Source organism: Sinocyclocheilus anshuiensis, unplaced genomic scaffold (assembly GCF_001515605.1).
Source record: "Sinocyclocheilus anshuiensis isolate Anshui unplaced genomic scaffold, SAMN03320099.WGS_v1.1 scaffold186, whole genome shotgun sequence".
Taxonomy (NCBI): domain Eukaryota; kingdom Metazoa; phylum Chordata; class Actinopteri; order Cypriniformes; family Cyprinidae; genus Sinocyclocheilus; species Sinocyclocheilus anshuiensis.
In genome coordinates this window covers 2,320,963-2,338,093 of record NW_015542355.1, presented here as the reverse complement: position 1 = coordinate 2,338,093, position 17,131 = coordinate 2,320,963, and the positions used below count along the sequence as shown (strand labels likewise).

Here is a 17,131-nt window from a genome sequence, read left to right as displayed (position 1 = left end):
CTGAAATGAGAGGGCGGGACTTGATTTCGTCCTTCGGGAATTGATTGGATCGTTGGAAGGTGGGGCGTTGCAAACAAAATGGAGGCAGATCTGAATGCCAGTTTGCAGTTAGTGGTGGGGGAATCCAGTGGAGAGAAATCCCCCACCACTAACTGCAAACTGGCATTCAGATCTGCCTCCATTTTGTTTGCAACGCCCCACCTTCCAACGATCCAATCAATTCCCGAAGGACGAATTCAAGTCCCGCCCTCTCATTTCAGATGCCGTTTCACTCGGATATACTTCACAGCAGAGAAGAAAAGACAATCGCAACTTCCTTTTCATGCCGACTTTAATCTGTGTCGCACAATAAACAGAGTTTTGTCTCCCCCTATTGGTGTCATATCTCACCTGCACTCTTGAGTGTAGCGGATGGCCATAGAGAACTCGTTGTTGTTCAAGCACTCCAGGATGGCCTGTACAGCTGCCTCTGAGCTGGGGAAGATGGGCTGGGAGCCGTGTCTTTGCCGATCCTCTAGATCACCAGCTAATGAGGCTTCCGCTAGCCGCAGGCAATTCTTCAGATCGCTCAGTTCACGCGACATGTTCCACAGCTACAGATTGAAAGCACATGATCAGGACCGAGTGTTTTCAATCAACAATACAAGTCAACCAGCTAGTGGCTAGTTTTTTATAGTCAGCCAAACAAATTTATTTTTTGCTTAATTACTAAATTTTTGATTTCTCAAAGATGCACTACATATTTTTTTATGTTTTATGTTTAAGGTTACCGCTGTAACTAGAATGCCCAAATTGTCACCAAATTCATTTATTTTGCAATCAAACATTTTATTTGCTATTTAAATTGTATAATGTTTGTTTAGACTTATTTCAGGCTCATTTAAATAATGCTCACATTACAGAAAATATTAGAATCAATTCTAATTCTAATTCTAATTAAGTCATCCAAAAAGAGATTAGGTGTATCTGCGGGGTAATGGGTATACTGTGTACCTCTGGCACAGAGCTGATGGTGTTCACTTGTCCGATGAGTTTACAATAGGACTCAAACAGCAGAAGGAGCTGGAAGTGAAGTTTGTACAGTCGCTGACACAACTCCAATTGCTGTGGATGATACATACATTAGTCACATGACATTACATAATAAAGGAATCATACAAATTCAAGGCCACAAAGAGTAAATACAGAACTCTAACATCCATCACACAGTATGTCTATATGCATAAAAAATGCTCATAACAATAAAAAAAATATGCTTCAAGAAAATGTTTGCATTTTTAATTATTTTTTTTTTACTTCTGTAGTCTTGAACACTGTTTAAGCCATTTACATGATCTTAAAAGTGTGCTTATTCCACATAAGATTGTGTAAAATCATGCAAGTAAACACTCGCTGACATGTAAAGTGAACTGAATGCATGTAGAGAACTATAAAGCTGCAAACACAGATCACTCGCTCTATCAGATGAATAAGAGAACAGTTTTTAGTTTTAAACTTACAGCCAGAGTTTCCATTTGCTGCAGAGCATGTCATAAAACAGGAAAGAGTTGAGAAGGGAGAAACAGACAGCGTTAATACCCAGCATGCAATCCGTGAGACTGTGCCACTATGCTCAGAAATCCCATCCACATAATTAGAGGATTAGTACCAGTCGCATTCAGTCCAAGAACCCAAGCCATATAAATCATGCAGAGGATAAGGAGGCACACAGAGTGACAAGAAGAAGAGGAGTGAGGAAATATTACATTAAATATAGCATTGATAAATACACCACTGTTCAAAAGGATCAGTAAGAAATTAATAATTTTATTTAGCAAGGATGCATTAAATTGATCAAAAGTGACAGTAGAAACATGTTACAAAATATTTGTATTTTAAATAAATGCTTTTTTAACTTTATTCATTAAAGAATTCTGAAAAAAGAATAGCTGTTTCTGCAAAAATATTAATATACAATGCATATATATCAATATATAAAATAAAATATTAAACAGCACAACTGTTGTCAACATTAAAATAATAAGAAATGTTTCTTGAGCAGCAAATCAGCATATCAGAATGATTTCTGAAGGACCATGTGACACTGAAGACTGGAGAAATGGCAGATGAAAACTCAGCTTTGCCATCACAAGAATAAATGGCATTTTAAAATATATTAAAATAAAAAAATGTTATTTTAAAATGTAATAACATTTCAAAATATAACAGATTTTACTGTATTTTGGATCAAATAAATGCAGCCTTGGTGAGCCAAAAACTTTTGAACAGTAATGTATATGACCCATTGACATAATATGTACAGATTTAAAAGGAAATATTGTGTACATATTATGAATGTTGATTCATGTAAACAGTGGCAATGTGGAAGAGCTCACATAGACTATTTTTACCTTCTCCTCAGAGTCTCCAGGCTGGCAGGTGATCACACCATCATCAGGATACCTTGGAAATGTGGCCTTACAGTTCTGCAACCACTGTTGAAAGAGGAGAAGAAGAGAGGATGCCTCTTTCAATGCAAGTAGATGGAATTTTTTGCCCGTTTTATCATCCATCCCGTGAAAATTGTAAGTCTGATCACTTGAAGTAGTATTGGCACACCTCTAGTAAGTCGCAAGATTGGAGGTCTTTTTACTCAATTCTGTGGTGCAAACTACTGTAGAAACTCTATTTAGCAGCTTCAAGTGCTTCTGTATGTGAAGCTTAGCAGGCTAGAATGACTTACTGAGACGACTGCTTCCTCCCGAGTGTTATATGTGTCCAGATACTCCTGCAGCTCAAGAACACTGAACTTCATCTTCTCTAGAAGCCCATAAGAAACAATCTACAAGAGGAGGCAAGACCTAGTATACAAATACTTTCTGACTGCTTGTTTATAATATTTGTTAGGTTAGGTCCCTGAAGCACAGACTTATGTAATCCACTGACCGTTTCTGCATCCACATACAGCGTGGGACAGTCTGAGCATAAGGCCAACATCTCAGATGACTGCACAAATTTTGACCCGATTCCCCTCAGGCTGTCTCCAAGGTAACTGGCAGCATCGCTGGTCAGGGAGCAGAACTTATTCTGGATATTCTGTAGAGGAAAATACATTTTAACAATGCTAAAATTACTTGTGAACTTCTAAATAGCTAATATGAATAGACATTTTCAAACTGGACTATGTATATATAAGGGTGACTTTACCTGAAACATTGTGGAGAAGATGTGGAAGGTGTAGACGGCACAAGACCCATCCGTATCACACAACAGCTGGTTAATGTGACTCCGCCAGGCTTCTTCGGCATCGTCACACACCGTGGGCTGAAATGCTGCCAAGATGGCAGAGAAAAAGGGGGAGGGTGGAGGAGGAAAGCCCAGCTCATCCAGATCATCTCGGTCTTCCCCAAAATGGTAGCTATTGAAACCGGAAGAAAGGAGGTTACCCTTCAATAACCATGCCAGTTAACAGTCTAATGCTATAAAACTGTACTGATGTGTTCACCTGGGCAGGGAGTTTGGGTTCTGGTTGATTCCAGCTCGGTTTTGTTCTGCAGGAAGGTCCAGATTAGTGCTAGAGCCACAGTCAAACCTCATTGGCAGCTCATTCGCACCGAATGGCAGGTCATCCTCTTGGACATTCGACTCTTCGTCTTCTGGTAAAACCTGTGAAGATGAGAGAAGGTCACTGGTGATCTTCTTTCCTCAGTGTGTTTGTTCTTATTGTTGCAAACTCCATCCTAGAGGTCAACTCAACAGATGAGAAATTATTTACAGTAAAAGAGTTAAGAGAGACGAGAGAGAGAGTCAAGTGGTTCTCTGTGTTGTCAGAAGACACACCACAATTCATGACAACTGCCTTCCTGAATGAAAAAAAATTCACTCATTAGTCATTATAACATTAATGTAACACAAAATTATAAAAAATACATGTGAATGTTAATACACACATTTGTAAATAATATATATGTAAAAATAATTTATCTGTATTCAACTTAATATTGTGTGACCCCAAACTCAATGTGAGGTGTCACATTAGCAAATCTAAATTTGTCACAAAAATGCCAGTAATAGTTTCAAACTGCATGATGAAATAGATCTAGGTTATATGTTTGGTTCTATGTGCACACTTGCAGAATAAGTTTTAATGGGCTTAATGTAATTTTAAACATACAGGCAGCATGATGTGGTCATCTGGTAGTGATGCTCCCAAGCAAGGTGTAGCAGCATTAAGAGAATTTGGGTCAGCTGATGTGGTGTCGTAGGAAGTGGACAGAGAGTCTGTATGATTGGTGTCCTCTGAGGGGGAGAGGTTCATGGTCTGAAATCAGAAAATGCCCAGCTTTAGGAAACTACCATCAAGCTAAGATAGATAGATAGATAGATAGATAGATAGATAGAGCACATACTAGTTGAGAGTGGGAGAGGCTTTGGCTGGTTGAATTGGACTCTTCCTCAGAGGAGTCATCGGTGTCCTGTTGGGCGTCATGTAGGCTGATGCAGGGGGTGATGTCAGAGTGCTGGCTCTCCTCCAGGAGCTCAGTCAGATCTGTGCTGTCCAGAGAGCGCCGGCGCACTCCCCAGTTAAAGTTATCCATACTCTCACCCTATTAAAACAAACACATCGCACTCATTTAACAGCTGTATACTCTAACATGAGTTGATGTTGGGTGTAAACTATTCTGTCCTCTTCGGTCCAAGGAACTAAACATAACACACTTTTCATTAATCATGCGAAAAAGAAGAACACATGCAAACATATAGTAAACACAATAGACTAATATCTGAAAATATCTGGCCAAAAAAAAAGTAAATTCCTTTGTAGTCTAGGGGAAACAAAGCAAAACACAACACAAAAAAGCTGCTTTTAATAATCTTAGACCTGCAATTTTCTCTAAGTATTTAAAACGATCTGTATTTTAATAGTTTTCTAACTAAAATAGTGAGGAATGATTTCATGTGAATGAAACAAAAATATTGGCATGAGATGCTGCTAACATGCATTTCTACAGTATGTAATATGACATCCATATTTTAAACACATAAAAAACAACTAATCTCTTTAGCCACAGCAGCCTATGACAGATTAGAGCCTACACCACTGACACACATCATTTAAGTGACTTTGAACAGGTATGAAACATGATCTCAGCCATCCTCTCTGTCACATGCTGTTCTTACCTGCAGCTCCTACAGCAGCACAGGAGAGAAAGAGAGAGAGTGTTAGCCACACAGTGAGAAAGACCAGAGGATGCAATGGGCACATTAGTCAGGCAGTCTCTGATCAGCTAAAGTGTTATCTCATAATCCAGAGTAAGAGAAAGAATAAGAAAAGAAAGAAAGCTGAAAGACAAAGAAATGTGTTAGTAGGGACAGGAATTTTAACTTAATTGAATTCAATGATTTTGGCTTCAGTTCTGATTCCACTTAACAATTTGATTAAAAAATAGTGGAAACAAATTTATTTACATGACATCCAATTACATTAACCAAAATAATTTTAAAAGGAAAAGGAAGGAATCGTTCTTAGTTTGCAAATGTATTTGTTAGAGACATAAAACATACAGAAATAATCAAGTATTTAGAAATCAACAAAAATTTGGGGTCATCAAAACTTTTGAATGTTTTTGAAAGAAATCTCTTATGCTCACCAAGGCTGCATTTATTTGATCAAAAATACAGTATTGTGATTTATTTATATTACAATTTTTGAAATTTATTCCTGATGTCATGAATTTTTAGCAGCCATTACTCCAGTCTTCATTGTCACATGCCACATCATTCAGAAATTATTCTAATATGCTGATTTGGTGCTCAGATAACATTTCTTATTATCACAGTTGAAAATGATTGTTCTGTTCATTATTTTTGAGGAAACCATGATCCAATTTTATTTAGGATTATTTGATGAATATAAAGTTCAAAAGAACAGCATATATTTGAAATATAAATCCTTATAAATGTTGTGACCGTCACTTTTGATCATGTTAATGCGCCCTTCCTTGCTGAATAAAAGTATCAATTTCTTTTTTTTTAAATCTTACTGACCCCAAACTTTTGAACAGTGGTGGATGCATTTTTAAATTAAACATATCTGTAGTATAAAAGATAATATATTATATAATATGTACAATTAAGGCCAAATGTGTGTGAGACAAAAACAATCAGATTTTCTACTCGCCTCTCCATCTTCCAGCTCTACGTCCAGGAAGTCAAAGTCCCTGAAGACTCTGAACTGCTGCTCTGATGTGGTATCATCCAAGGTGTCCTCCCGGGTCCCATCCTCAGAGGACACCTGACTGGGCTGATGCTCCATGAGGTCCAGATCACCACAGGATGAGAAGATCACCTGAGACAAACAAACATGACAGTGGAGTCAGCATGGAGTCTGGGTACATAAATAAAGCATCATGCAATGGTCCAATTACTAAGATGCCTTGTAAGACTTAGACTTGTTCTTCATTTGTTATGGCATTAGATGCACAATAATCATAGATTTAATCTATTATTCCTGCAGTCTATGAGACCAAAGTGATAAGTGTCATATAAAGCTTAATGAACAACAGTCAACTGCGAGGACTTACAGATGGGTTCTTGGTGAGGCCAACTTCCTGTCCGCAGAGTGACAGAACATTCACTAGCTTCTCTCTTGTTCGCTTCTGTTAAACAAAAGGAAATTACCAGGAAAAGGAAATCGCCGATTTAATGTCATCAAGAACAAAGAGGAAGTTAAAAGACACCATTTAAAGCAGCCCAAGAGAATTAAATGAAGTTTCTCTTCTTTGTACATTGACTAATATGGACAGCATGAAATGTTTGTCACCTGTGATGATTGTGGCCGTTTCCAGCTGACTGGCACCAAGACGGTGTTTGAATTGGACCCTGAAGAGGTGGAGGACGTGCTACGGGTCACTGCGATCGCGCGGGCTTTCCCATCTCTCCCTCCTGATCCCTGCAGGTCATCATATCTGCGGCCAATAACCGGCGTCTGAACACAAACACATACATGCACACAATAAACTAATTTTCACTCATTTAAAAACAAACATATTTTACAATATAGACTGAACACAGACACGTAACCCCCTACCCAAACATGAGCACACCAGCACAACAACAGGCTCTGAGCAGTTTGTAGACACACATAGGCTCACACTACCCATGAGTCAGAGCCTTCCTGTAGATAAACAAGCATGTGTGGAAAAATAACCTAATTGCTGAACTCCTTATCATTGTGCACATGCTACATCTGGACAGGATAGCACTACTTTCATCAGGGTGGACCAGAGGCGAGAACTGAGGGTTTCCTGTACTTGTGCATGAAGCCACAAGAGGGCAATCTTACACAAAGTTGGCTCCAAGGAGGTCTTTGTTATATCTGGAGAAAGCAACACTTCTGGTGGTTTCTGCATCAGCTACAAAACTACAAAAATGAGATGAATGGGAATGCAAATGGATATCTTTCTCCAGTCATTATTGGCTTCCTTGTTCCAGATCAGTTGTTACATGAAATGAATATAACCAGAATTAACCCTGAAATCAAAGATTAATATTGAAAAGCAGTCACTTTCTCTTAAGTTGCTCTGTAAGGTCTGACATCACACCCTTTTGTTCATTAGATTGCCGTTGAAACCCTCAGAGAGGCAGGATCTCACCCACACTTTATTCTGTTATTAATCACAAATGCAGTCAAAACACATCTCCCCAAACTTCAGCTGACTATTATCCCCATTTCTCCATCTGAAAGCGAGCTGAGAACCTGAGCGACTTCCCTTTGGCCTAAAATGTTCCAAAAACAAAGGAAAAGAGGCTGCGCCCTTCACGGGATCTGATAACAAATGCATGTTCAAAAACAACCACACGGCCACACCTGAAGAGGTGAATGAGTCAGAGAAACTGCGGTGTATAATTTAACTGAAAACTGATATTTTCAAAAGCATAAATGTTGTTTTTGCCTACAGCAAAGAAAATAAAACATGCATGTGAACAATTGAACAACAAAATGCATTGTGCGCACTGTGTAAAGTACCTCGGATATGTCAAAATGGAATTCCAGTGTCTTTCCTGGCAGGGCTTTAGATGAGCCATCCCACATCATACGGCTAACCTCCAGGTGGGCTAGGTCACCATGGGTGTAGGACGGCAGGGACAGGCTGGCCGAACGGGAAACAACCAGCTTCAAAATGTTCAGAGCTTCCTTCCAGTGAACCGTCTAGAGGACACATTGAATAACAAATCAGACTGAAATTCTTACAAATGACCAGATGAATCCTAATTCAAATGGTTCAGCAGAAGGATCTCACCTGTACAAATTTCTCAATGGTCTTTAGCACCTCTACATTGAAAGGTTTGACCTGAATTCCTGCCAAATCCATGTGGCTCAGCAGACTGTAGATGATCTGCAGCAGGGGCTGTTGCATGCTGGGTAATCCTTTATCTAGCAACTATGAAGAGAGCTGGTATTAAAAGGGTGCTCTTCACATTACAATATCAGCTGCAGCACATCTACCATTTTGTAACATATATTTGGACATTTAAGCCTCAGGACAGCTCACCTCAGCCATATATGTCACCAGACTAAGTGTGATGTCCGAAAAGGCCTCATGCAGGTAGCGGCACACCACATTAACCCACGAGAAGGGGTCTCTGGTGTACGAACGAGTCTTATACAGAGTCATTACATGAGCTAGGTGAGAAAGTTTAGTGTTCTTGTCTTTCTCCTCCAGACACACCTAGAAAACACACAATAAACAGTCATAAACTTCATATTGTAGGTATTTAAACCTTTGAGGGCTTATAAGATCATTTTATATTTGTATGGTGTAATATTAATAATATTTTATTTATTGTGGTCAGTCGTGTCACTATATACACTTAGATATGCGTGCCTACTACTGACTGACATTTTGTTGATATAAATAAGGCAGCAGAAATATGGACACTAGCTGAGATTTTATTGTAAATACTTAGGCTGCATGCTGTGAGTCAGTTGTCTTGTTAAATGCTGAATAAGTCTAGAAAAAAAACACTTCTGAAGTTGGATATAATACAGGATTAGGTGTTGAGAATGAGTCAAGTTTGTTTTCACATTCAGGTGTAAATGTCAATGAAGTGCAGGGTGTGTTTCATAATAGGAGTGTGTAGAGAAAAGGAGGCGGGGCAGACCTGTGCAATCCTCTCAGCACTTTCTTTACAAAACTGCGTAGGGCTACCGAAGTGTTGCACCAAGTGAGGCAGCAGGCAAAGCACGTTCAGAGGAAAACCTGAGCAGGCAGAGAAGGAAACATGAAATGAAGTGAAAGGAAAGCAGTTAAATATCAGACATTTAAAAGTAAAACAATGTAAAAACATATCAGGTTGACCAGCCTTCACTCTTATAGATGAGAGAAAAGACCCATTTGAATAGCAAGATTTTAAGACAAAAGTAAGGTTGGATTTTAGGCTTTGGTTTAGTGTAAATTAGTACATCAACATCTTGTTTTCTGCTGACAAGACACTAGAATCAACACGACACTCTTCAGTCTCACTTCAGTATGCAAATAGCTGCAGGCAAGTATAATGCATAAAAAAATCCATAGAGATGTTTCCACCAAGGTTGAAAAGGTTTACAAAAGGTCAGGCTGAATTATTTACAGAAGTTTAATACTTCAGGTTAGATGTTTAGAAAATGTTTTCAGAATATCAATATACTGGGCTGATATTTCTAAAAAACATTGTTTTTAACTAATAAAAATGTTTCATATTAATTTAGTTAAATAATTAAAATAATTTAAAAATAAACCCTGCTAAACTAGTTTTAAATGTCTTGCAAGCACTATTACAATTAATCTCGAGTAGTACAAAAAAAGTCTGGGCCTTTAATGTGATTCATGGCATTAAGAAAACTGTTTTACAACAAATAAGACAACTTAAAGCACTAAAGAACCCATTAACATAAAAAGAATGCTCACAGACACAAAAGCTACCAACAAAACATGACAAGACTCTAAATGCTCAAGCCAGCCTAGTTTAAACACTGTTTGTTTATACAATGACAAAGTCTACAAAGGGACAGGAGTAGTAAGAAATTACTGTTTGTCACTGCTTTTGAGTCATTTATTTACATTAGACCTGTGTGAACAGGTTTTAAAATTGTGCCACTATCATTCTACCCACCTATAGCCTGCGATGTGTCCACTACTGGCACTCGAGAAACAGGTGTAAGCTGACAGAACAGTTGAAGAGTAAGATCATTTGTGGCCGAAGAAGTGAATCCCTTCAGGAGCAGCTGCTGCAGCCCGGAAAAGCCACTCCACCTCAGCTGGGCCTGGAGCTTCTCTAGTCTCTCCCTGTTCTCCTGCAGATCCAACGGAACCCGTGCCAGCAGTTTGTGTACCAGCCTCAATGACATCTGGTACTCGAATTCAAAGTCCGACTCCATGAGCGACACCGCCACCCAGAAGATGGTGGCAAGCAGGTTGGCGGGGTGACTGGAGTGGGAGGGGTCGGTGATGACACTTGTGTCGGCGCGGGTAGAGTTTGAGGATGTACTGCGGGCTGATCGGGCAAGACCTTGTTGGGTACAGGCTTGGATGCGGTCCAGCGTGGCGCTGCGAGGAGGGTTGGAGGATGAGTTTTCCCCACTTTCGCCGAACTTCTTCGGGACGGAGTAACTGCGCTGATGCCTGTTCCGCTCGTTAGTCCCACCCTCTTGGTGCAGGTTCAGCTGCCCTGTGCTCTTACGGTTTGGGTTGAGCTTCCCGCTCACCAGGAAGTCTGGAGAGGAATCTCTGTACGTGGAAGCGACATTGCAGGTATGTTAAGAAAAACAGATGAATAATTTAATACTTTTTTTCCCTCCTGTTATATTGTTATCAATACTACCATTCAAAAGTTTGGGGGACGTAAAAGTTTTTAATGTTTTTGAAAGAAATCTCTTATGCTCACCAAGGCTGCATTTATTGACCCAAAATACAGTAAAACAGTACTATTATTACAGTTTAAAATAACTGTTTTCTATTTGAATATAAATGTAATAAATTCCTGCGATGGCAAAACTGAACTGCCATTAAAGCAGCCATTACTCCAGTCTTCAGGGTCACATGATCCTTTAGAAATGATAACATGCTGACTTGGTGCTCAAAAAACATTTATTGAAAACAGTTGTGCTGCTTAATACTTTGGTGGAAATCATGATATTTTTCTTAGGATTCTTTGACGAGTAAAAAGTTTAAAAGAACAGCATTTATTTTAAATAAAACATTTTTTGTAAAAGTCTTTACTTTCACTTTTGATCAATTTAATGCATCCTTGCTGAATAAAATGTATTATTTTTTATTTAATTTGTTATTTTTATTATTTAAAATTTATTTAAAAAAATCTTATTGACCCCACACTTTTGAACCGTAGCTATGAAATATTTTAGGCTGACATGGGTGGAAAGCATAATGCACGGCATGCAATTCTCACCTCGTCAAAGCTGCCATAAGTTCACTGTTGTTCAGACATTCAGCTAAATTATCGACAACAGACTCTAGAGTGAGTAAAATCTCCATTACGTAACCCTGGAAGGCAAGAAAATAAAAATTATAGCAATAAGATATTAAGAATTATTTGACCACCAATTGCATTTAACCAATCAAATTGAAGTACTCCAGAGAGTTATATCATTATAGTATTTATTGCATGGATGTTAAGTGAAACTCTTGCACACCTGTACTTCATCCCCATGTTCCCCCACAACCTCCACAAGGCGTGAGAGTAGGTCAGATACAGCATGGGCAGAGAGGGGTTGTCTCAAGGCACGGAAGATCTGGAGCGAGCGCCCGGCGTAATGCCGGGAGGAGCTGCAGAGTGCCGTCTGCAAAGCAACGTCGCTCAGCTGATGCTCTAGATGGAAATCTGACACGACATTTATCAGTCACTTATCAAACAACCTCTGTTCCAATATATAATGTACAGGATATTTCATTCTATAAATAAGACACATAAATGCACTAAGAATTTTTGGTAATTACCTGATTTGGACTCCTTGAACACAGAAACCACATGCCGGAGGAAGTTGGTGAGCTGCTCGGTACTCTTAGAGTTGGGGTTCTTTGGCGTGATGTCTTCATGGCACCAAAGCGGTCCGAATGCCCTAAGTAAGGACAGGACAGTACTCCATGCACTGTACCACCACCACCACCGAAATCACAAATACATGAACTACTGCTCTTTAAATGCCTGATTTAATGACTCTGGGAAATGCCCAATTTAGCCGGAGAAAAAATGGAAACAATATGAGTTCGAGATATTTATCAAAATTCAAATAAAATAAATTCAAATAAAATAAATTTAAAATAAACTAAATAATATAAAACATTTCAACTAATTTAAGTAATAAAATATTAAAATAATAATAACAATTCATTAAAAATAAATGATGGAATAATTATTTAGAATTTTATTTAAAAATAAAAAAAATATTTAGATCTTTGGCCACTAGGGGATGTGTGAGCTTTGGAATATTTGATAGTTGATGCACCATCCATTTTTGTCTCGTCATCTTGATAAACATATTTATATGCTTTCTAGATTAGTGTCTTACTCCTCATTCATTTTAGGCTTTGTGTATGAAAAAATACTCCCATTTGAGTTCTATTTTCATCCACATATATCGAAACAACTGCTAAAAACCAGTATCTTTGCCACATACCTAGTGGTGAGGAACTCAATGAGCTTGTTGGTTTTCTCCTCTGATTCTGTGGAGGACTCGTCTAGTTCCTCCAGGTCAGCTGTGATTTGTGGCAGGTTTCCGATGCTTCCTCCCAGGCTCACACTAGAGGAGGTGGAGGATGAGCTAAGTCCAGAATCCACCACTGGTGATGCCTGCCACTCCCGCAGGAAGTCAAACCCCCCTGTTCAGACGAGAGTGTGGTTTAGGTATGCAATGCATGCAGGTTATAACCAAGCAAAACGATAAACATTTAAAAATATATATATATATTATTATTGTGTCTGCGACCTGCTTTTTAAAATGAGCCTTTTCGCTATTTTGAATTCGTCTTCGCAGCATGTCTGTACAATCATAATATGAACCACACTTATCTAAAAAAAACATCTAAAAAATGTGATTTGTATTCCAACCTTTAATTTTAAGCAGTGACTTTTCACATGTGTATCTACTCCGGTATCAGTAAACAAGGAAACAGAAGCATCAGTGACACGCTGCATAAAAGATTAAATGCCAGAAAAATCTGTCATAATGCAAAATGGGACTTGGCATAGTGTTTGGCCTAATTACCTCAGTCTCTTCTATAGCGAGAAAGACAAACAGCTGTCAAAAATACTTTGAATTCTATGCCAAAGAGAGTTAAATCCTAACCCTTGGGCTTTAGCTTCAGAATAGTTACCTACTTCCTCATTTGTAAATTTAAGCTGTGAATCTTATACTCACACTCTCTGCTCTTTGCTGCAGGTGATGTGACAAAATGAGGTCAGATTAATTTAATGCAAAGTCTCTCTTTTTTTGTGCATCGATCTTGCTGTGTTCTTGTACAGTTGTTGTGTTTAAAACAAGGAATTGTGAGTAAAGAAACAATGACTGTATCCAAAGGACATTTTTACAGGTTGCTCTCCATATATCACGATTGATTTGAGTGTTCACTTTGTCTTAGATGTTTCTCCTGCAGAATTTAGTATCTTGGCATATCTGAGCACAGTTTGAAATATTGATTATATTTTTTCTGAAACTCTATTGTGATTTTTGTTCTTATGGGAACTAAAACAAAACCTCTAGTAAGAAATTGGAATTCTTTTTGTGCACTGCAAGAAACGCTATGTTCATTTCTGTCAGTTGTTGGTGTCTTTTTGTGTCATGTTTGATTCTGGGTAGAGAACTGATTTTACCTGGGTAGAGGTGTTCAGGCTGGTAGCTGGATTTAACGGTGAGGGTCTTGTTGTCACCAATCTCTCTGGTTAGTAAAAGGACAGAGGCAATGACCCGGAAGTTGTTGTTGCAGGAGAGGGCGATGAGGAGATGCAGGAGTAACCTCTTGCTGTGCTCAAATACCTCTGGCCGGTAATGATCCAAACCTGAGAGGACAGAGATGCACAGGTAAATTAACTTAACTAATTTGAGCTTAATAGAACAGAAGTCAGTGAAGTGGACAGGAATGAACAACATTCTGAACCTGAACTAAATTACTTTCAAAGGGTGTTCCCACTGTTGTGTTCCTAATGCATATATTGCCCTAATGCATTTTTATAACGTTTAAATCATACAAACTTTTAGACCTACCATGAGCACAGAAATGATATGTTAATGTAATTTGTGATTTGACATTCATTAAAAATGGTGCTCAATTTCTGGTTAAGAACTACACTGACCACAGCCCCGCAGAGTATTCCACTGATGGAGTTATCATTACCATGGGAACAAAAGAATCATAACAAAGCAGCTGCCCACTCCCACAATGCATTTATAAATATCTGAATACTATAAATCAATATTTTAATGTTATTTTCATATTATTTTTTAATACAAATTTCAAATATTTGCTTACAAATGACAAATCTACAACTTACAAATCTATTTTGAGAAAAAACAAACTATCACAGGTGTGCCTCTAATCAAAAAGAGAAACATGTTGTGGGACAATGCTGACGACATCAAGAGTCTGAGAGAGATAAGCCATGAGTAGATGGCATTTCACCAGCCCCCACTTTCTTTCCTTCTCAGCCTTGTTTTCCATCACAGACATTTTTCACATTTCTTGCATTGTTGTACTGTGTTATTCAGACAGACTGCTGGAGTGAATTATGGTGGAGAATACGGCCACTATATAGACCAGACCAAAGATGTGAGTGCGTTCTCACAGAGAGACACCCAGACACAAACACACACTCCCTCACATCTTTTAGCTAAGAAAGGTACAGTCTAGATCAGGGGTTTCTTCACATTTTAATAACAATGTAAAAACAAAAAAAGGTGAGACAAAGAGAAGAGGTGAGAGAGGAAATAAAAGAGTGTTTACCTAGGAAGAGAGCATGAAGAAGCAGCGGCAGGTGTAGTGCCCAGTCTTCTCTCACGCTGTGGTCCACAACCATCTCCGTCATGAAGATCACAGCTATGTTACACCTGCCGGCACAAACATGCAACAAGAATAGTGTTACATACTTAACCTGACTGGTTGTAGTATCCACTGAAAGATGTACATATACAATAAGACAGAGAACTGTGGCCTAGTGCTCATGTGGACGATGCAAGGTTGAATCTGGCATGCAACATTTCACAATCTTGAATGCATCTCTTCTGTCCATTATTTCCCATCCTCTTTTTGCTATTTTATCTATCAAAATGGCAAAAAGGCCTAAAATGAAGGCAAACAGGGTCAAGCACAGCTGTGACTATGAATCACCTAATTAAATTCAAGATCCATTAAATTACCGACTGGTATAGGCAGACGGCTCTTCATTTGGCTTGCGCATATCCAGACAGAAAACACAGAGGGGAGTTTATTTTTACCAGGTTATGCGTTAAATAAATGTGTTTATTTTTACTGTTATGCAATTCTGCTCATATTTTCAATAACTCATGAGTTTTGATGTATATCTTCCTGTTCAGGTGTCAGCGTGAGTCTGCGCAGATCTGATGAACTTGACAGATTATATTAGATTATGTTTTCACGTTGTGTGTGTGCGTTCACTACTCACTGCTGTGTGTGTGCACTTGGATGGGTTAAATGATGGGTTAAGAGTACAAATTCTGAGTATGGGACACCATACTTGGCTACACGTCATGTCAATTCACTTCACTTCACTAGATTATTTATAAAAATCCCAAATATGTTGTTGCACCACCCCTGATGCATGCCTGATCGTCTGTAACTCCTGAAAAATCACTGAACGTCACAAGGATGCTGGTAAGAACTGCTGTCAAGGTAATAGAACAACAATTCCTCTCTTGTAAACAAAACAGTGTTGTGGGTAACTGCTGTAAAATGCTACAGCAAACTAACACATGTGGGTTTTATGGGATTGGTTTAACAAAATCCATCTGCTGCACTTGAACAAAAGCAACTCTGTAAGGATGAGTTTATGGTGTGAATCCATGTATGTTTGTGTAAATGTTTTGTGAGTAGAAACACAAAAGGGAGAAAATTACCTTGGACATTTAAGACCTTTTATAAATCTTCGATCTCATTCAGTCTGACATCAAAATGCAAAGGAAGTCAAAAGCAGAAGGAAGGGTCGGGTGGTACCTGTGAAGGGGTCCCCGTGGGGTGATGGTCTCAGGCAGGTAGTCCACCAGCGGGGCCCAACAGCCTCCATTCACAGGCATGGGAAGAGGCTGAGGTCTGTTACTCTCCAATACACTTATCAACCAGGCAGCATATGGAGGCAGACGGTCATCTGTTAACACACACAATAGGCATAAAAAAATCAGCTGGGCATTACAGTAAAACAGAATTATAAACATAATAAATGGGCATTAAACATTGACTTCAGAAAGCATTGACCACAGAGAAAGATATGAAACTGGCACAGGTTTGTAAGGCAAAACAGTCAAATATACAGTTAACACCACTATACAACAATATTTGACCACAGAATGCTGGGACTGACCAATCAGAATCAAGCATTCCAGAAAGCCCTATAAAAGGGAACATTTTGAAATGTGTCTATAGCTTCACAAACAATTAACGTTAAATCATATTGATCTAACTTTAAATCAGTTGAATCATCTGAATCTGAGTTTCTACAGCCAAAATACATCAGGAAATATTTCTAAAATGTTCTTGAAATGTCTACTATCTTAAAGTATAATATAATGTTGTTTTATTTGTTGTTTTATCTTTACATTAATAAAAAAAATTCTAATTCTAAATAAACTGTCAATTTAGAATTAAAAATTATTAATACATTAAAGGGGTCATATGATGCGATTTCATTTTTTCCTTTCTCTTTGGAGTGTTACAAGCTCTTGGTGCATAAAGATCTGTAAAGTTGCAAAGACTAAAGTCTCAAATCCAAAGAGATATTCTTTATAAAAGTTAAGAGTTAGCCACACCTACCTAAAACGGCTCGTTCGAACACGCCCCCACATATCTATCTCACTATGTGGGAAGATTTGCATAACGCCGCCCAAATGTTCACGCAAAGAAAGAAGGCGTAACTTTTATTCTCGCTG

The 17,131-nt window shown here is 38.5% G+C and overlaps 1 protein-coding gene across 9 annotated transcripts in view; it reads right to left on the bottom strand.

The window, feature by feature from the left end:
* LOC107691676 (protein furry homolog) overlaps window positions 1-17,131 on the bottom strand; it is a 60,840-nt gene that overhangs the window by 2,510 nt on the left and 41,199 nt on the right. For 6 of the 9 annotated variants that reach the window (XM_016490440.1, XM_016490435.1, XM_016490434.1 and 3 more), the window contains 26 exons: window positions 16,203-16,353; window positions 14,976-15,079; window positions 13,849-14,034; window positions 12,656-12,857; window positions 11,976-12,127; window positions 11,672-11,859; window positions 11,428-11,522; window positions 10,135-10,748; window positions 9,145-9,242; window positions 8,535-8,711; window positions 8,283-8,423; window positions 8,009-8,191; window positions 6,803-6,967; window positions 6,564-6,638; window positions 6,161-6,328; window positions 5,161-5,169; window positions 4,389-4,586; window positions 4,154-4,300; window positions 3,485-3,645; window positions 3,187-3,397; window positions 2,926-3,075; window positions 2,723-2,821; window positions 2,391-2,474; window positions 1,500-1,517; window positions 994-1,104; window positions 391-593 (listed from right to left, as the gene is read on the bottom strand). In XM_016490440.1, the coding sequence (XP_016345926.1) occupies window positions 391-593; window positions 994-1,104; window positions 1,500-1,517; window positions 2,391-2,474; window positions 2,723-2,821; window positions 2,926-3,075; window positions 3,187-3,397; window positions 3,485-3,645; window positions 4,154-4,300; window positions 4,389-4,586; window positions 5,161-5,169; window positions 6,161-6,328; window positions 6,564-6,638; window positions 6,803-6,967; window positions 8,009-8,191; window positions 8,283-8,423; window positions 8,535-8,711; window positions 9,145-9,242; window positions 10,135-10,748; window positions 11,428-11,522; window positions 11,672-11,859; window positions 11,976-12,127; window positions 12,656-12,857; window positions 13,849-14,034; window positions 14,976-15,079; window positions 16,203-16,353 (4,090 nt within the window). The remainder of the gene's footprint in view (window positions 1-390; window positions 594-993; window positions 1,105-1,499; window positions 1,518-2,390; window positions 2,475-2,722; window positions 2,822-2,925; window positions 3,076-3,186; window positions 3,398-3,484; window positions 3,646-4,153; window positions 4,301-4,388; window positions 4,587-5,160; window positions 5,170-6,160; window positions 6,329-6,563; window positions 6,639-6,802; window positions 6,968-8,008; window positions 8,192-8,282; window positions 8,424-8,534; window positions 8,712-9,144; window positions 9,243-10,134; window positions 10,749-11,427; window positions 11,523-11,671; window positions 11,860-11,975; window positions 12,128-12,655; window positions 12,858-13,848; window positions 14,035-14,975; window positions 15,080-16,202; window positions 16,354-17,131) is intronic. The other 3 variants (XM_016490437.1, XM_016490436.1, XM_016490442.1) reach the window with 3 other exon arrangements.